Source organism: Apostichopus japonicus, chromosome 16 (assembly GCF_037975245.1).
Source record: "Apostichopus japonicus isolate 1M-3 chromosome 16, ASM3797524v1, whole genome shotgun sequence".
Lineage (NCBI taxonomy): Eukaryota > Metazoa > Echinodermata > Holothuroidea > Aspidochirotida > Stichopodidae > Apostichopus > Apostichopus japonicus.
Window position 1 is genome coordinate 15,819,224 of NC_092576.1, and position 21,524 is coordinate 15,840,747.

A 21,524-nucleotide genomic window follows, 5' to 3' on the forward strand; every position below is an offset into this window, starting at 1 on the left:
ACAAATTTCTGATGCATATATTTGTGTTTGTGAAGCAACTACTGTACAGTAGGATATGCTATCCCCATAATTAAGTGTGTTGTAAAACATATCTGTGTTGTGCTGTACAGGCCTAACACTGATCCAAGTTAACCATACATGCACACTTTTTAGTGGACTATAGTGATAATACTGTACACATATCTGCCTCCACTAATCGTAAAGGTGCCAATCATTTACCCTGTGTCATATACTCATGGTGGACTGTAAATCTGAATATATCTCTTTAAAACATAATTCAGATGCATATCTTTGTGTTCATGAAGCAAATACAGAATGATATGAGATTCCCACATCATACTGTCACTATATAATTAAAAGGTAATTAACCTGTATATATTTGACCTGAGGGATAATAGATGTTACCCTTATAAAAGGAAATGACAAACCTTACCCTTCAAGAAAGGTGATGTTATGATGCAAATACTAGTAGCCTGTACTGCTACTTCTGACAAACTTTGCATTTCTCAAAAGAAATCATATGAAGCCAGGAGGAAACATATTCCTACAAGTCTTGTTAGTCCTCCCATTTCTGTGGTACTTAGAGGAGAATATACCTGTTTATATTCTCCCTGAGAGAATAATATGTATGACCTGTCTTAAAAGGATACACATAAGTTTTCAACACATGTGATGTACTGTAATGATGCATCAACCTGGAGTGATATTTCTATATGCCAACATCATCTTTCTTTAACACCTTTCTCTAAAAGCCAACACCCCACGAGTCCATGACTATGGAAATATCATGCAGCTAGTACTAATACCTACTAAAGGGATGTCCTCCCTAATGTGAACATTCTACTTTACTACATCTGTAGTCCTTCCAAAAGCTAGATCTTCTCTCGACTCAAGGATAACTCAAAACTAAGGTACAAGGCTCATCATCCAATGTTACTCCTGTTGATGCTTTCTCTTCATTTGCCATCTTCTTAGACTTGTTGACTTCGTTCATCACGTTTGTTTTGTGAGTCTTCCCATCATGGCCAAAATTTTCATGAACATTGAGGAATTCTAGAAAATCCTTGCGACCTAAGTAAATAACAAAGAGAAAAAAGGGATAAGATGTTTGGGATAAGATGTTCGATGTGTCTTAGAACACTGTGATTACAACATGTAATACAAGCACCAAATGTTGTAACGAAGCAAAACTATTCTTGCCAGGTTCCTTCCATATGCTGTTGCTAGTATTAATCTTAAAAAAAAATATTCATCTTCAATTGCCAAAACAAAAATTTGACTCTGTCTTGGTGTCCATGCCTACAAAAAACCTAACGCTTTCAGTCTAATGCGCATTTGCCCCCAATAACACTTCTTTCATCCAGACTGTAAATGAAAAGGGTTTTGATATATGTTTTGCAGGACTTCGACTCACTTTTCTCCCCAAAAATGTGGGATCTAATACTCCAAGCCTGAGCTTATAGTTTTAGGTATCATGGTCTTGACACCATTTGGATGATCATTTAGATACTAGAAAGAAATTACTGTTTCCACTGTTGTCCCTTTATTGTGAAGAAAATATAGAATAAGCAGAACAATTAAGCCGCACAACTGATTCAATCACAACAAGTTTGAAGAAAATCATGGTTAGGGTTGCAAACATATTAACGTTTGAGAATTATATCTGAAGCCCCACAGGTCATTTATACTTGTGACACCATCAAAAAAGGACAATTCTAAACCATCCCCGCAAGTTTCAGTATAGACCATATCATTTCATAGTTAGGATAATTATTTCTCACATTTTGAACATAAACCAATCACATTGCTCGATCTGTTTGGTCTTTGGAAAATATGTTACAGCATCTGATTGGTCAGGGTTCTTCTTACTATGGAATGTCATTGATAAAAAAATGTAGTTCCCTATGAGCATTGAACTGTTCCGTGACCAATGTCAATGGGAATTAAGTGTGTTAAAAAACTTGATCTTTCCACATGTAATATATATGGGATTTTTCTGTAAGTGGAGCAAACTTGTGGAGGCTCATGGGTTCTTGAGAAAATACTTATCAAAGCAATAATACAGTTAAAGAGGCCATGGCACGAAAAATCCAACTCATCGAGAGTAACTTCCTCTGAATCTATGAGAAAATCAATGTTCAAAACTATCCTCAACACCTTGAAACTTCAAGGACTAATTAGTAATTAACGTTTTAATATTCGCAACCGAAAATAGATATCTGAGAATGCGATTTCACAACAAGACAATGATGACGTCATGTTAGGAACACACGTGCAAAGCCCAGGCATGTATCGGATGCGCGACGATCATACCGTTCCATATACACGCACATTTACACTGAGAGAACAACCACTGTATTACGCTATATCGTTAGAAATTTCAAGTTTGTTTTACAACTGTTGTAAACTATCCGAGAGAAATGCCGGTCCGTTGTGTTGTTGGGGGCTGCATAAATATCATTACCCATGCAATTAGCCTTCATCCATGGCTGAAGGACGAAAAAAAAACACGGCGATTATGACCAAGTTAGTGCACAACACCAGCGCCGATTTCACTGGGCCTAGCCAGTATGCAGCTCCGAATGAAGCGAACACTTCACGGAAGCATACTACTATCCCTCCTTTTTGTTATGAAATAAAACAAATGGACTTTAACGGTTCGACATAAAAGAGTCATTCTTCTGTCAAGTAATCCACAAAAAAACTACTCTGAAGACCAGATCGGGGAACAGGAAACCTCCAATGGGGCGAGTGGCGATCCTTAGGAGGTAGCGCGCCGAGCACTAGTAGTACTATAGTATTAGCGTTACTACACTGAAGTCGCAATAGACGAAGAGATTTTACTGTATCATCTAAATTAACACCCCCCTTCATTGCTCTATTGTATACTAATAAGCTATGAGGTTAGCTTCAGAAGCGATGGGTTACATCTTCTTGTGAACAAATCTCAGTGCTCCAATTTATTTCTGGAATATGCTGGATCAGTTAGTTATAGCAATAATTTCTTATTCCTATTCCAGGAAAACCATTTTTTATGTTGTGGAGGGAGTGGGGGTAATGGGGATGGGTCAAAATAGGTAGGTAAAAAGATTTTATTCCAAAGGGTGTTTAATTAAATCTCAAAGCGATTTATTTTAAAGTCACAGAGCCAAAAATTCACACAACATAGTTCAAGTGTTAAATCATTGAACAAAATTTATTCAATATCAGTTCTAGACAGTCATTCTGGACAATCTGAACTAACATTAACAACAATCATTGTATTATATGACATAAAAGTAAAATTGTACTTTCCATAAACATTATCATTCTTAAATTACACTAATGTAATTTGTGACATCAAAGGAGTTAAAAGAAAACAACTTACATGAATTATTTGCTTTAAGCCTACAAAGCAGTTGCATGTCCATCGCTATCAATCGTTGTTGTGACAAATTAATTAGAATAATCCAGAAGCAAATACAATAAAGGGTTATTTAAACCAAGAAACACTGCACGAAGTAACTCACATGCAAAAATGTTACACAAGCACGACGACACGTACAACACTGATGGGCAATGTGAAACACAGCATCACACGCATTAAAACAATCGAAGACCATTAACAGGGTGTACTGCTGAGTTTTTGAAGAAAGACTACAAAACAAACCAACTGCTGCTGAAGAAACAAAGTCTAAACATTCAAGAGTTCTGCTGCCTCCATTGGTCTTTATTATGACTTTTCTGTCAAATATCATTGGTGATATGGATATTTTTGGCTTCCAGATTAAAGGTACGAATCAAACGTCTGGGAGGTAAATGCCCCTAAAAAGTTCAATGCCCGTTCCCTTATGCACATATTATATGACATTACGGTCATGCCAATATTGTGTCCAAATGCTTCAAAACATGCCTTTTCTTTCATTGTTGATGTTGGGTCGGGAAAATAACCTTTTCATCCTGAATTAAAAGTCTTTGAATTTCAATATATCAACACTGAGGGAACCTTGACGGATTGATAATCCAACACAATCGTAGTTTAGAAAAGGTGTTTCTGGAGGAATTTCTCAACCAAGGCTTCCTATACAATGAGTTTTCTCCTGGCAACTTGAATCCAGTGTAATGACCATTGGCTGGAAAATCACTTCTGATCCTTTGGACTGCACATGATGGTAGCACAACCCTGACGTGTCTTGCTAGGAACCCCAAGTATCATTGAACCTGTTGACCGTAGGCTATGTATCTGTACTGCCTGGGAAAAAATTTATGAAAGTTCAAAATGTATTAATGTTGGCCCATGATGTCCACAACAACAAGCAGGCATACAATGTACAGTTATGGTTACATTTGTTGTGATTTTACACCTCCATGTATCATGAAACATTCTTTTGTTTCAGAAAATTGATTTGCAAAACTCCAGGCCAAAGTACTAGCCAAGTAATAATGAGTATGAAATAACACATATGCCTACCTAGCATGGCTGCATAATGCAACTTACATCCCCGAGCCAAACTTTCAGTATGCAACCAACCCTACCAGTACTACACACTCTACATATGGGTTGTAAGTTACCGTAAATCAACGCACAATACGGTTTAGGGTGTTCCGCGAATTCCAACAACACATGCACAAAATGGACTCGATTTTGTTTTTAAATGCTTCGTTAATAAATTCTTACCACGTTGTATGTTCCTTGCAATGGTTTCGAACGGATTTCTTCTTCGATATGTTGTGGAGCTTCAATTTCGGCTCGTTTAACAGGCTCGAACTGATACGGTTCTATTACCTCCGCTCCACCCTCAACGTTCGGTTCAATATTGGAATGATCATCGCCTTTCACTCTCTGCTTCGAATATGAGAAAGGGCACTCTAATTATAGCCCAATTTCACTGTCTAGTGAAGAACCATTATCACTTTGAACTTCGGTTGCCGCAATTGGTTCTGGATCCGCCATTTCACAGGAAATTTTGATTTGATATCGCCCTTGTGATCGGTGTTTTGTTTACTAACTTCTAGTGGTATGTGTACTTGTCTACTGTGTACGTGAATGGTATGTTCGGAGGATCGTAAGCAGGGACAACAAATGTGTTCAAAACCTGACGTCACATGACGTCATGCGAATCGGAAAATTTTCGAGTAAACAAAGTTCCAAACGCCGAAAAGGGTAAATTCATTCTCAATTTTCGACTTGAAAAATCAAGTTTTAAACTGGCAGATTGGTTGATACATGTTCTAGAGAACATTCTTTGATGGATCCCAAAATATAGGACTTTGACATTTTCGTGTCATGGCCACTTTAAACATAATTGTAAAGTTGTTGTTCAGTAATGATATTAAAAGTAGTAATTGGAATCTTAGTGAATACTAAGGTCAAAAACATGAACATAGAATTTTGTTGAGAAAAAAGAACTTGTTGTGCAAATTGTTGTTTTTCTTTTCATGATAGTTTATCATGGGGTATGTCATATGAGATGCAGGTGTAGGATAGGCCTAGGCCTAGGCCTTACCGATTGGCAGGTGTGTATACTGAAGGTCTCAAGTTACGTACGTCTTACAGCTTTTGAAATAATGGCCATGGCCATGCCGGATAACATTAATTGCTCAGATAACCACACGGTTAAATTGTTAGTGGATTAACCGAAATAACACAACCCTAATAAGTAACCCTAAATAAATATTTTAAACATCAGTCAAATCTCTTAGTGCTTTACTGGTTACAAGTGTCTGTCACTTATTTCAAGCCATCCTTCCCTCTACAGCAGATCACTTTAACAAAACTTAAAGAATTATTTAGCATACTTTTGCCAGGGAAGTACCATACTGAAAAGTTGCCTAGTTCATATAACTTTATGAGCCACAGGCCACCGCTTTTTGTGCATTCGTTTCAGGTGTTTCTTCTGCTTTCCTCTTTCTTGCTGAGTGTCTAGGGCCTATTGACAAAGTAAATGAAACATTGAAGACAACTGATAAACCATTTTAGAGTCACTAAGCTGAAATATTACCATATGATGTTATTCAGCCTGTAAAATTGTAGGCACCAATGACACAGAAACTGAAATTCATTATGAGGGCGAGGTATCACACATCAAAGCCTCCTTCCTATGAATTCATAGTTATATTCATCCTTTTCCTTGTGAACATTACATACGCATTTCTAGACTCTGCAGGCTACAGTTGTGGTAAGGAATAGTTAGTTATGCGCCTAGGCTAATTGCCAGGCAAACGAATAAACTCGATACTATTCATGGATGATCTTACATTGTAACTAGCTACAGTAAAGCCCTAATGAAAGGTAAATGCTAGGTTAGGTTTGGGTCCTATGTCCAACTCGAGAGACCAAAGACTAGTAATTTAGCATAGAATGCTCTGAACTGGCAATTACAAGTTGCCCCCACCCTTTGGGATCTTGCCTAAGCTAAAATATATTGTGTATCATAGGAATGATCTCGCAAGTGGCGGGCGCAAGAAGTTGTGCCTGCAGAATATCGCTAGGCTAGTCTTATTTCGATACGTGCTCTGTAGCATAGGCAAGGCTAGCCTAGTCAGTAGTTAGGCCTGTGGTTTCATGAATCTTGGATTCCTGTTCCCATTTCTTGCATCCTCCCTTACAGCGGAAACTTTATTCCTTTACCTGTGTCTATCAATAGTAACAAGGTCTAAATCATTAATATCAGGGCCCAACGTTAGGCCTAACTTAGGTGCCAATTATTGGCTATATATCTAACACTAACATCAACAGACTGGACTAGGCATAGTCCTGTGTAACTAAGTTGGCGTTTGCCTCAATATTTCTCGGGCCAAGCCGACATGATAGTCTCGGCCTAATTAACTAAGCAATCACAGAAAATGGGCCTCAGTCTAATCTTGTTATGCCAAACGTTAGACCTTGACTTTTTATAAGCCTAGAAAAAGCCTGGCTACCCAACCTAAGCCTGGCATTCTGAAGTAAAGGGCCTAGCCATACCCTATGGGAGTCCGAGTATGGCTGGGGAGATTGAACTTTGAAGTTGAGAAATTTACATTATATAAGGGAACATTCTGGCTAAAAAAAGCACGCTCTGGTTACAGATACAATATTAATAATTTTTAGCTGAAACAAATCATCTTACCGGGCATAATGTCTTCAATCCAAGACCTAACCCAAATCCAGTACAAGTACTACTCAGCAGTCAGTACAGTAGATCCACGAAAAACTACGAAGCAGGTTCACTCGTAACACTGTAGACTAGACAGTGTACCATACTTGAGGCCCACATAAAACGTATGCTGGTGCATGCCTGCTTACATTTCTCCCTAGCGCTTCAGAAAGTATATCATGCGCAAGCGCAGAAACATAAAAATATATATTTTGTACGAGACAGCAGAATGAACTATTAGAAACAGGTATAACGCATTTTCATAGCGTTGGAAGCATGTTTATTGATGAGATTTACACATGAGGTGTGTTATGTTCTAAGCAATTTTAGGTAGAGAGATAATGACGATATACATATCATTTAAACAAAATAGGATCAATAAAGTTGATTTCGCCATAAGGCTCACTTTACTAGACGGCAAATATACAACCACCATATTTCTGGCACCGTTTATGCATCCTTGACAAAGGTCGTGCGACCCCCTACTCATGAATATGCAAGCTTGTGACCTCTCAAAAGGAGCGAATATCTCGAGACATGCGTAGATCAAGCTAAAAGCAGTAAAAATAATTTTTGAATCGTTAAGGCGAAGTGTATATTTCACCCAAGAGGCAATTTCGCCCTATAGCTCATTTTTTTAGCAGTTTTTTCCCCATAATCCGCAATAAGCAATATATATATATATATATATATATATAGGAATAACGGAAAAACTGTTAAACAACTATGCTGCATTTAGAGAAAGGCTGGATCTCGAGTGAGATACAATAATTGAATTAGGTAAGTGATTGGAAGTAAAACAGCCAATGTTTGGTTTTTGCAGAGCTTTCGAGCAAAACTAGCTCTTCTTCAGTGCATGATCACCGAAAGTGACAAGGAGTAGCAGGAATTGAAACTGTTTTATAGAGAAGATGTCGGCATGGTTGTAAAGGCAAAGCGACTTACTGATTTCTGCTGAATAGAGCAGAAGTTTTAGAAATTCGGATTATTTTAATCCGCGTCGGATTATTTTAATCCGATTCCGTCGTAATTGTAAAGGAATTGTTTTGGTTTATCTGGGACGGCAAATCGTTTCTGATGTTTAAACCGAATGGTGCCGTGGTCTTTAGGTTTAGTTCCCAGAAATTTTCTTTCGCTTTCCTAGATTTATCTGTCCAAGAATCGTTCTGGTCAATGGCAATAACACGCAAATTCTCAATTGAATGATTTTGGAGATTGAAGTGATTTGCAACGGGTTGGTAGATCTTTTTTGTTTTGATCGCCGATCTATGTTGTGTCATTCTCATTCTAAGAGTGTTTTTTGACTCTCCAATGTATTGTAAGTTACAAATATTGCAGTAGATGAGGTAAATGACATTTTTGGATAGGCAGTTAATTTTGTGCCGAATTTGGAACGTACGTTTGGTTTGGTTGCTCTGAAAGGCCCCGGTCGAATCGACAAGTAAGCACGTTTTGCAATTTTGTGTACAGGGCGATGATCCTGTAGTTTCTGTTTTGCTTTCCCCTAATGGGGTGTCATCCCGAAAGGATGCCCGAACTAAGATATCCCGTAGGTTGCTGGGTCTTTTAAAAGCGATGACAGGTAATTCTGGGAATACTGATTTCAGGCGTTCGGTGCCTTGAAGTAGGTGAAAATTCTTCTGAATGATATTAGCCAGTGGTGGGAGACCAGGGTGGAATTCAGTAACCAATGGTACCCTTTTGGAACTGGTTTGACGAGTTTTGTACGTCAATGTTTCGGTACGGGGTTTGCTTTTAGCCTTTTTGATGGCATTTTCAATAGTACCCCGAAAATACTGTCTGTTTAGGAGGTGTTGTGACAGTTCTTTAGTGCGTGAATCAAAATCGACTTCAGAGGAGCATATGCGTCGAATGCGCAACGCTTGACTGTACGGAATATTTCTGGTACAGTGACGTGGATGGCAACTGCTTGGTAAGAGGTAGTTGTGCTTGTTCGTAGGTTTATTGAACAAGTCTGTTTTGAGTGAACCATTTTGTAGGGTCACGGTGGTGTCCAGAAAGTGAACGCCATGTCCAGAAAAATCAGCAGTGAATTTGATAGTGTGATGAAACGAGTTTATGTCATCAATGAAGAGTTTTAGATTAGCCTCACCATGGGTCCATATCATAAAGATATCGTCAATGTAACGTAACCACGTGTGTGGTTTCAAGTTTTGTCGAGATAAAAATTCTTTCTCGAGGTTTCCCATAAAGATGTTGGCAAAAGACGGTGCCATTTTGGTACCCATTGCGGTGCCATGAATTTGGAGGTAGTGTTTGTTGCCAAATACCAGATTATTGTTGGTCAAGATAAGTTGCATTAATTCGGCCAATTCTTTCTTCGTGGGGGTTTTGCCACGTATCGGTTTGAATGCTTTTGTGCAGGCCGAAATGCCCTCTTCGTTAGGGATATTTGTGTATAACGAAGACACATCCAAGGTAACTAGCAGAGAAGATAAGGGAAGATTTTTTATTTCCCCAATTTTCCGGATGAAATCCGTAGTGTCCTGCACATAGGACGGTAGGGCCGAAACGAGAGGTTGGATGAGGAGATCCACGAATTTGGAAATTTTTTCAGTCGCTGTGCCATTACCCGATATTATGGGCCTCCCGGGATTGCCTTCTTTGTGAATTTTAGGCAGAAAATAAAAGCGACCAGGTTTTGGGTCGTTTTCCAGGAGGTTTTGGCCTAACTTGCGGTCAATGGAACCGTTAGAGACTATCTTTTGGATGACTCTTTTCACGTTTTGTGTGATTTCTTGAGTTGGATCAGAATCCAGGAGTTTGTAGTGTTGAGGGTTGCCGAGTAGTCTGTTGGCTTCCTCTCTGTAGAATTGCTTGCCCATAGCGACAATTGCAGAACCCTTGTCGGCTGGCTTGATGACAATGTCATCGCGCTTCCGCAGTTCATGAATGGCCTGTCTCTCAGTTTTGTTGAGATTGTCACGGAAGTCTGGGGCGGAGGTGTGTGTTTTGACATCCTCTTCAATGGCCGAAATAAATGATTCAAGAGGCGCACAATGGGCCTTGGGTGGATTCCACGAGCTTTTTGGCTTAAAATTGGAATTCAAGTCGTTGGTTTCTTGCGTGGTGTTATTGCCATTTTCGTCGGCAAAAAATTCACGGAGACGTAAGCGTCGATAGAACAGATTTAGGTCAAGAGAAAGTTTCTGAGCGTTTACTTGCCGTGGTTTAGGGCAAAAATTTAGACCTTTGGAGAGTAGGTTTGTTTCTCCTGCCGAGAGTTGGCAATCAATGGTAACAACTGCACTTTTGGTGGTGTTGCATGCGGTCTGTATCTCTTTCCGACGGAATCTGCGAGACCTGGTTCTTTTTGAGGTTTCAAGTTGGGTTTCACCAGAAGACTTAACTCTTTGCGTGACATTATCCCTCTTCAATTTGTGACATTGTCTTGAAGCTAGGGTATGTGAGAGGTTCAAGCAAATTTTGGAGATGGAGTCAAGCTTTCTTTCGAACTCGTTCTTGGGGAGTTCTTTTTGCAGTTTTCTGGTTTTGGAATCAATTTGCTGGCTAAGTTCGTGAATTGTTTTGCGACAAATACTTATTTGCACAGCCATTAATTCAAGCGAAGCATTCTTAAGGATGCCTTTCCAATTGGCAAAGCTGTCGCTATCAGAAAGTGGTAAACCAGCACGGACCTTGATTTTAAGTCCTTTTGGTACCGTTTTGTTTTTACGGTATAGTCTGTAGTTGGAAAGATGATGCCGATACCTAACCCGTTTTTCGGAAAGGCGTCGAAGCGTTTTCAAAGTTTCAAATGTGCTCTCCATTTTGAAACTATAAATAATATATATATATATATATATATATATATATATATATATATATATATATATATATATATACATATATATATATATATATATATATATATATATATATATAACCCTATAACACTGTAAGAGTTTTAGGTTACATACAGTTCCCATAAATGCGTTTGACTAGCAAATATATTTTCGGGAAGGCCTTGTAGGTTGTTGCTATGTAGATCTCTGTAATAAATATAGAAATAACATCACAAATAAATAGCCAAATGAATACTTTATTTGGAGGAAGAAAAAGCAACCTTTAGTACTTGCATTACGCATGTTAATCTATTGAAAAACATTTAAGTATGTTAACAGATAACTAGTATTGATATGATATGATCTGAAATGATGAAACCTGATCGTCATTAGTAGCGTTCGTTTTGAAACAAGTAAAAATGGGTAAATAATTCTTCTTTCATTCATTCTCACAATAACAGCATAATATAATGTTCACTAAAATGCGGAAAGCATGCAAATGAAACATGTGTCGACGTTGAATCAGAAAACATGAATTTTTTTTCAATTAGTATAAAGTCTACCGTGATTTACTTGCATATACGGAATCCGTTCAACAGAATATTCGGTAGGTTACTCAAAGGCGTGTTTCTAACCTGACATTTATTAGGTGACAGAACAATGACGAATAACATACTACTCAAAACTATTTGATATAATTAAGGCTTCAAACCCACTTGAGTGATAACTAATCACAATAGTGGTTAACAACATATCACTAACGACTATCAAATATAATTCAGTTCCAGTTATGTAAGTGATAAATATTCACAATAATGACGATAATAACCATATATATATATATATATATATATATATATATATATATATATATATATATATATATATATATATATATATATATATATATATATATATATATATATATATATATATATATATACACCTTTGGTTGGTTGAACCAGAGTGCTCTATGTCCGGTGGGCACGGCGAAGTATAGTAGATTTAGTTGAGACTAGTGGAACACTAGTAGTTGTTACTCAGTCAGGGTCTCACGGGTTTGAGCGATCATCAGACAACCCTCCCCCCCCCCCATCTCCACCTCCAGCTCTCTCTACCTCTCTCAACCTCACTCCACCTCCACCTCACTCCACCTCTCTCTCCACCTCTCTCTCGAGAGGTGGAGAGAGAGAGAGAGAGGTGGAGAGAGAGGTGGAGCCACAACGTTAATGTTTTAAATCCACCTACAAACATGATATTATAGTGCAAATATACTATACTACCCCTGTGCATAAAGAATCTCTCCACAATTGTGGTTGTCATCATCTCAACACCGTCCCCATAAACTGTTCATTTTGTAGTGGATTCTACTCTTCCTATCAATGTAACTATGCATAGCTTCATGTAATACTTATTTATTACAAACTGCTCCATAATTATACTTACAGATGTTCTACCAGAGTTAGATTGGAAAATATTTCTACAGGCAGGTACGTCAGGTTGTTTTGAGCCATGTCTCTGAAGTCACAAGTGGAAATAAACGACAATATACTATTACGTTGTGAATATATATAATATTTTGTTTTCTGGAAATAGCTCTATCCTTACTCAGTTTTGAGTACACTCTTTTATTTTCTCCAATATATCTATCTCAAAATCATTATTTATTGATATTATTCTGATAAACAGATTTCCTACCATTTAAATTTTGCAATACGTGTTCTGAAATAAACGGTGAAATAGCTTTAATAAACGTTACGAAATACGAAAGAAAAAATAGTTGTCCGCTGAGACGGAATGTTATATTATCAATTCAGTAAAAACATCTCCCTTACAGAAGATTTTTTGCTTGATTTGAAGACTTACAAATATTGAAGGGGAAGTTAAATCTGAGAATATGTGGTCATTAAAATTGTTATTGTTATATTATGTTGCAACGTTAAAACGAAATAGCTGAGATCGTCGAAAACCTTCTACATATACAATCTCTGACGCAATATTTCCCGCCTTGGACATCAAACTATTTAACTGGATCTTTGCGCGTAAGTAATAACAAACAGACGTCACTTGCATTTTGATCAGATTTCTATTAAGTTAAGAGAAAATCTGTGATACGTGGAGGAACCATGGTTGCACATTGATTTCGGAAATGAAATATTAAATTATCAACACAATACTTTTTCATGTGACAATATATTTCTACAATAAGGATTAAAAAACGTGTCATTGTAAAACTTACAAATATTGGAGGGAAATTAACTCGCAAAATATATTGTCACGAAGAGCCGTCAATTTATTTTTATTAAGTAATCTGGAATGATCAAAGTCAAAATCATGTTCCTTTACAGGATTCAACTCATTTAGTAATCAACGAGAGTGAAAGTGGATAATAAACTATAATTACAAATATTGAAAATTGTCATTGTTTTCAATAAATATTGTTCTTGATTTCTTTACAGGTATGGATAACATATTACGATATTTGGACTGCGCTAACTAGTACATGTCTTTTCCAGATTGTAGTTGAAATTCAGTTGCTGTTGGTATGAACCTAACTTTTGTGATGAGATTCGAGGGCAAGCAAAACGTACAAACTGACACAATCGATTTAATAGCTCAAAAAAGTCATGCATTTCCGCGGGGAAAATATACCTGACTTTATATTGTGATCTATGGAACGGCGAGTTAAGTCAATGTACAAGAGAGGATTGCGTTAATTATATATTTTTTGTTTTTTCTTCAATGTGAGATTTTGATATAATTCATAAAAACGGTGGAGAAACAGCATGGTAAACACATTATATAAATATTGATTTACAGGAAATAATTCTTTTTAGTCAACAATATTTCTACCATTATCACATAATACAGACATCCCTTTGATTAGGATTTTATTATTAGACATAAATAATACATCTTTTAATAAGTTTACTGATCCTTAACATAGCAGCAAGTAATTGTATCTCTTGTATAAATTCCAAAATACAAGTAGAGTGATTGATTGAGGAACCAGAATTAGCATAAGCTATACGAAAAATAAAAACAAAAACAAAAAGATGAAAACAAAAAACAATAGAGAAGGAACTTTGAACAAACGAAAAGTGAAAAAAAAACAAAGATATTGGAATAGACTATATTAATAAATACCATTTTGTTCACCCTATTTGTAAATTATTCCTCTGCATGTTAAATTGCAACCTTCTTATTCTTATTTCGAAAATTTTGTGGATGTTGAATGAATATTATTAATATACTTAAATGAAAAGTAATGGCCCGTTACAGTTCAGTTTAGATGAGGATGTTCCATTAAAGTGGACATACTAGACTCAGTTTCTCAAGTAACTTGCAATTCAGTCATATAGTATGAACATGGGACAATCCTGCATTATTATTCTCCCAGTGGTTACAATAATAGACACGGGTATTTCCATCTTTTGCTAAAATACAACATAACGCGATACATTAAAAAAAAACTTACAACACCTGGAGGTTTGTGAGATTACTAAAGATCGTGACAGGTAGGGACTTCGAGGTATTTTCAGACAGACCCCTAAAAGGACTTAATACACAAGTTATAAAACGAAAGGACATTTTACGTAACATATGAACGCAGGCAAATATGTTTGAGAAAATGAATTGAACGTAAAACATAATATAAATAGAATTTAGTGAAAAAACAAACTTACAGCTGCTCAAGATTCGCGAGATTGGAAAATATATGCATTGGGAGAGATCCCAACTTGTTTGAATCCAGGTATCTGCAAGTAATATACATATCATACGAGAACATAGGTATGATGGTTGGCTACACCGTAAGATCTCATACTGTGTGTAACTATGTGTATCTGCAGGGGTCCTTCTATGAAAGTCAAATTGTGAGACGAAAACATTCGTTTTTGCCTCTGCGACACTTTCTTTCTTGCGTTAGTCCACTCAGACATTTACCGGAATTAGACAGTCAATTTAACGCTTAGGCGATTTTAGGGATATTGTTTCCTTGTTAGGAGTGTGCAAATTCATAAATTAAGTAATCACGTCATTGCGAAATCTTACAAAGCCAACGAAGAAATCGCGTACGTGAATCGCAAACTTAACCACAGAGCAAATGAGAGATATCAATTTGACCGTTTCCTTAAAGGAACAATTGTGCATTTGTTATTGCTACGTTACCGTGCACCATTCTAACCCAACTAATATTCGTCAAAAAAGTTCCATAATTGGACACTCATCCAGATGGAAGAACACAAAATCCAAACACGGTATAATGATGAATAGTCAATGAATAGTTTTCAATAATCAATAAATTTATTGATATTATTAATAATTGAAAATATATGTAAACTTACAAATGCTGTAAGGAAATCAAATCAGAAAATATATGTTCAGGAAGAGCCGTCAAGTTGTTTTGATTAAGTAACCTGAAAAGAACCAAGAATCATGTTTTGCATGTGACAATTTTGGAAAGTGGAAAGTATATTACTCTATGTTTATTTCTTCTTAATAAATGGGTGTTTAGTGAATTCTACATTGGGATTGGCGGTCTAGACTAATTTTTCTTTTCAAGAGTTGAGTTGTGATTGCATTCGTGTTAAAAAAAAACATCAGCTCTTCTTTTCCCATGAGTTTAGGACAAGTGAAAGTTAGTTGGAACAGTCTCTTTACTAGCTTAGAGCGAAAATGTTATTTCCCGAGAACAATCTCCCGACTTTCAACGTTGTCATAGCTGAGAATCATTAACTATTAAGTATACTAGAGGAAAGTCACGACATGTGTAAATCTGTAATTTATAACACGTGTTGACGCACAATGATTATATTTTTGACATGCTTACATGATTTCACTCCCAAATGAGCTTGCAATGAACTCAGTTTAATGAAGTGAATTACATGTCTACGATATATATGTCCATAACGGGGAACAACAGTAGGTGATTTCACTGGCTCCGTGTTCATATTATTTTATTTCATAAAACTGAGACAGTATTTAATTATTCCTTTAAAACGACAACGGATCTCCATGATCAAAATACTTCTTTGGTTCCATAGTGTTCAATGAGAGTACACTTTAATTGATCATATTTGGCCAAAAATTCTCATTACATCATAACGATTTCATGAAAAAGACAACAAAATCTTACAACTTTTGGATGTTCTCGAGACTAGAAAAGGTGTTAATTTGGAGAGGCCACAAGCTATTTGCTGACAGATCCCTGAAAGGAATTTTCAACCAAATTATGAACTAAAATGATGGGTTTTTAACAAAGAAAGGACAATATTAATTTTTATGGTACGAATATTAATGATATATGACAATGTGTTAGCGGTGCAACCCCCCCCCCAAAAAAAAGAAAAGAAAAAAAAGAAGGGTTACATTTATCCTAAAAATAATAACATACAAGAAGTCTAACGAATCTCATAGGTTAGTTTACAATATAAAAAAGCTATGTATATGTATAATTATGATAAATATATATGTGTAGGCTGTATATATTGTTGTTTATAAACATAACATATACGATTAGTCTTAAGTATCTATAAATACATAAAATCATGTTAACTTTACTGTGCCTTACGAAAATACGTTACTTTACAAGTTTTGGTAGAGAGGATTATACAAAATAAACATTTACACATCATCACAGAAGTCACTACAAACCCGAAGGAATGTAATATTTCTCGGAAATATATTCTCCCTGCCCTTGTCACTGTCAAAATAAGCTACTTGAATATATAATAAGTATTGGTATCGATAGCAGCACCAATATACATTCAGTGCAATAGCTGTGTTTTAACCTGAGTGGGCAAATGTAAACTATACATCATGATATTTCTGTCTTTTATACTTTCATTGCACCCGATACACACAGAGAAATTATAGATACTACTATCAATCTTAAAGTTTTATACAAAAGTAAACACTGGAACGTGCTATACATCGGTAGCATGTGTTATTAGGATTACAGTAAGAAATGAGGATATGTGTAATTCCAACAATCCCTGTTGTTGGGATTTGCTGGGATTACACATATCCTTAGTTCTTACTGTTTAAGCCTAATAGCACATGCTACCAACTTATCATATCTGTCAGCACAATTAAGTATTTACAAAACTTTCAGGTTTACAGTAGTTACTGTAATCTCTGTGTGAAACGGTTGTTTATTGAAAATGCATGGACGTAGTATCTTCTGAAGCTTTTGATTTGTGGGACAGATTTCAAACGTGGGAACAATTTCCCACAAAGGATATTACTTCTTTCAGTATCTAAGAGCACGAGAAATAGTTTAGTAGAATGAATGACACAATGTAAAATACAACTCCATCGAAGCCATGTGCGCGATTATATTTGTAACTTGTTTTCTTGCTATATTGTACTACTGCATAGCCTTCATCTGTGAACTGTCATGCCAGAAATAAAAATAATGAAAGCGTCCCTTACCCAAACATTTTTCCAATCATTATGATAATTGTATCTGTTCAATTTTTGTGTGAAAGCCACTAAAACCATGTTAATTGACATCGTCATTGGTCACTACTCCACCAAGGATTCGTGTCGTTACATGACAACACGACCTACTTTTATAGGATTTGTATACACCATATGGTAGACTATCGTTCAAACACCACGCTCTTCACACGGTGAAACGTTTCCCGGTAAATGGAGTTTGAAACTAATTTTGTGGACAATGAGTACAAAGTTGTAAAAGTTCCTTAGCTATATACATCCAATGAAATCAATGAAATTTTCGCAACTTGTTGTCGAACCCATGCAGATGGGTGCATTGCACTAAACAAATATTTGACCTTAGTTTTTATGTTTGTGCAGGAACAATGGCAATTTTTTTCTAAATCATCTTTGCAAATATATTTACATGTAAACTCCGGTCGTAAATTATGTTTAAGACGAGTTTTGTCCTGGCTAAATACTTTATATGACAGACCTGCAGAATATTTAGGAAAGTAATGCTGGCGTGATAGCTTGTGGTACGTGAGACAAGGGGGTAGTTAATCATTGCTGAAAGACACGAAAGAACTTTCAGTGATTCCGTTTTCTATCATTTCGTTACTTGACATTCACTTTGAGGGAACATTTTTAATTAAGCTGCAGCACCCACAGGTGCATGTGAGTGGAGGGCGCGTTGCATTCCACCAATTTTAATGTTGCACCTCCGTTTTCCCAGTCGATTCTGGAGAAAATGGAACAAACCTTTCACAATCTGGTAAACCCCTTACAAGATGACCGGCTTCGATGACCCCAGTGCAGGCAACTCCCCCGCCTTGTAAACGCCCAGACTTTTACCTAAATTAGCATGGGAAATTTGAGTCCCCTCCCCATAAAAACACACACTTGTCGTTATGGAAACTTAGGGACTAGCCCAAGTCTATATTCCTGTTTTCAAAATGCACATTTTGTGCTTCGAATGTCCCCTGACAAAGTTATGATAATCATGGGAATTGCTCCAATTTCCTGGGTGTCTATTGGAGTAGATAATTCATATTCAAATAATATCAATATGGAAAATTTGAAGAGTAAAATATACATTTAATTGACTTGGTCCAAAAATATATCCAAATTCTTCAATCCGGCATGGGTCATACCAAGATAGCACATTTATTGTGTTTTGGATCTTTTAAGGTGTGGTAAATTGCAAAGTATTTTCCAAAACGGTAACATTGCTTGAAGGATGATAAAGTGTTCATGAATGGAGAGCGGCAGTCACGTCATTCATAGTGTAATACTTGTAAAGATTGATGAATGAGCAAAGTTTGCATTGCCTGTGAAATATGATTACGTAAATATTGTTGTCACTCCTACACAAAACTGTTGCTGTTGTTACAGGTATATTTTATGTGAACGCGTTCTCTGTACCTGTTCTACTTTCTGATGCTATCCGATTGCACGTACTTGATTTATGAGTAATATATCCATATCACTGGATTTCGTACACAAAATGTTTACATGATTGCTTTACATGATAACCTATTTTGCAGCGACTGAATATGATGAGGTTTCTACCTTTTAAATTTAAAGAGTCCAATATACGGCAACTTGCAGAAACTACTTTACAATGTTTTTTCCCATGTACCAATTCACCGCTTTTCGCATGACTAGAAAGTACTATAAACTAAGAAGTCTATTGACCATGTTTTTGGACTTGGGGAAGCCCAGTAAATCTTGAACGCGCCCGCCAGAACTAGGCCCATCCCAGGTGCACGTTGTATTACTACATGATTCATACAAAACCAAACAAACAAACAACTGAACATTTTTGTGCAAGTAGTGTCGTAGGTAGCCATATTATAGAATGACGGTACATGTAGATAAAGTACTCATGTAGTTTAAAGCATTATCCTACCGCTGGTATTGCGCGTAAGTAGAACTGACGAAGGCAACTCGTCCGTTGATGTGTTTAGGTAGTAAAATCGCAAATGCACCGCAAAATTCTTGCATGTGTGATCAGGCTATGGGGAGGGATTTTCGATGACGAATACTAAGTTTTAAAACGAAGTTTTGACGTTTCATGTTTGATTCCTTTTTTGGCTTATATATTTCTTTAGGCTTAGTAGACTTGCTGGCCACGATACACAAAAATAAACAACTTAATAATACTTTTGTATTGTACTCCGTCAACGGAAATGGTTGAGTATGATATTTTTAACTTTGAACACAACTGTGGGTTCGTTTAGTTTCTTCGTTTTCCGAGAACTCGTATAGAACGATTAAGATATTGCCCCTAAAGGAAGGCATAACCGTCTGAATTGATAATGTTCCCATGTAACATTGCATTCATTTATACCGTAAGTTATCACGTCTTCCTGACAATATGTATGTTAGAATGTTAAGGTAAAAATCACGGAAACAGGGATCATACTGTCCATTCGCATTACTAACCATACAGAAAACTATGATACAGTTGCAAATCATTCAGGAGTTTTAAGACAGACTCACAATTTATTTGTTTCCGGGGGGAAATTCGAAGGCGGCAGAGTTAATCCAAGTGATGAGCAGTCAACTACAAAGACGAGGATAGATTCTTCCTCTATAAAGTAGCAATTGCAAATCCCTTGGTCTCCACATGCATCTAGAAAATGATAAATATGTTGGATGAGATACTGTGCTTACACAACAGAACAATTTGCACCACTGCAATTACTTTAAAGTAGAGCGAGAAAGTAAACTACACATGTTAAAGGTGACTAAATATTTCATTTGCAGTACTTAACAGTATTTTGTGGACGTTGCTTACCTTGCCCGTTAGCTAACAAAGCTACACGTGAATAAAAAATAACACACAACCAAGTCAACGTAGTCACCCTGCTTGCAAGCATTTTCCTGTTCTTATCTGCGAGAAAATCAGTAACATGTTAGACAGACATCTTCAAGAAAACGCAAAGGTGCTAAATTGTGAAGATGCTGTTTCTGCAACTTCGCTACAGTTGAGATGCTGACATTCATATGCGAGGGTAACTTAACAAGTTTCAATATATCAACAATTTTCCAACTGTAAAGTATAATGAGCATCATGCAAAAGTTTAGCAAAAGGATGAAAATTTTCGTCAGCAAATTGGCTAATTATGCAACAATAAGCCAGGCCTATGAACGTTCTTAATATTCCGCATGCATTTAACGACAACTAATACACCAACTAGCAATAGTAACTCGCTAATATTGTACGTACGTTCCTCTATGCTATTCTACACGTAATGTAGCCGTACAGAAGATGATGTGATTTGAAAGGTGTGCCGTGCATGCATATTTGTTGTAAGAACAACATTGTTAAATTATTATCATCGATTACAATTTGAAACGCATTTCCATAGATTTTGCATATTTTAATTAGCAAAACCTGGAAACTGGCATAGCAACAGAAAGATAGTTGCACACAAAATGCTTCATTTCTACCCTTTTCTTAAACTACGACATATAAAATACTATAATTCTGCCTTCCTTCAGGAAACTGATATATATATATATATATATATATATATATATATATATATATATATATATATATATATATATATATAATATTAACCATAGAGATTACAAATGAAAACATATTTATTACATTCAAACTACTCGAGTTCCAATAGAGAAACCTTACAGCGAATCCTCACAATATTATACTTTTGATGTAAAACGATTGCGTGTCAGGAATTCTTCTTCTTTTCTGTTATTAATATTAATACGAATATTAATCTGCCCAAAACTGAATTAGTCCGCCAACTTCACGACTTTTTCTTCACGGAGAGTTTTCTTCAGACACAGATACATAACAGTAAAATGATTGACTTATTTGTGTTCTTCCTTTATACATGCACTGTAACACAGCTCAAGAGATCACTATATTATGTAAAGTGTGAAAGTGATACAAACCGTCAACAAGTTCTTATAAACAGGATATTGAGTGTTTTAGCAGCTATTGTATGCAGCCAAGAGGGTTCTTAATCGTATGCACTTCAATATTCAACTTTCTTTTTCGTTTCCATTTTGAAAAGTCTGTTAGGCTATTAATTTACAATGGAATAGCTGGTGAATAATTAACTTAAACTTATTTTAAAAGATAATAGCAATATTTTAAAAACCAAGAGGGTTCAAAAGTCTC

At 36.3% G+C, this 21,524-nt stretch overlaps 1 protein-coding gene across 14 annotated transcripts in view; it reads right to left on the bottom strand.

Annotated features, from left to right (window-relative positions):
- LOC139982960 (uncharacterized) overlaps positions 1 to 21,524 on the bottom strand; it is a 499,934-nt gene that overhangs the window by 22,085 nt on the left and 456,325 nt on the right. Inside the window, exons 1-9 of one of the 14 annotated variants that reach the window (XM_071996200.1) lie at positions 21,037 to 21,482; positions 20,166 to 20,261; positions 19,868 to 20,000; positions 16,059 to 16,130; positions 15,268 to 15,339; positions 14,608 to 14,679; positions 13,161 to 13,232; positions 12,368 to 12,439; positions 11,057 to 11,128 (exon numbers count right to left, since the gene is read on the bottom strand). The exons of 9 other annotated variants lie outside the window; for them this stretch is intronic. In XM_071996200.1, the coding sequence (XP_071852301.1) occupies positions 11,057 to 11,128; positions 12,368 to 12,439; positions 13,161 to 13,232; positions 14,608 to 14,679; positions 15,268 to 15,339; positions 16,059 to 16,130; positions 19,868 to 20,000; positions 20,166 to 20,247 (647 nt within the window). In that variant the 5' untranslated portion in view covers positions 20,248 to 20,261; positions 21,037 to 21,482. Of the gene's footprint in view, positions 1 to 11,056; positions 11,129 to 12,367; positions 12,440 to 12,619; positions 12,637 to 13,160; positions 13,233 to 14,607; positions 14,680 to 15,267; positions 15,340 to 16,058; positions 16,131 to 19,867; positions 20,001 to 20,165; positions 20,262 to 20,987; positions 21,483 to 21,524 lie in introns of those variants that run through there. 4 more of the 14 variants (XM_071996199.1, XM_071996197.1, XM_071996202.1 and 1 more) reach the window with 4 other exon arrangements.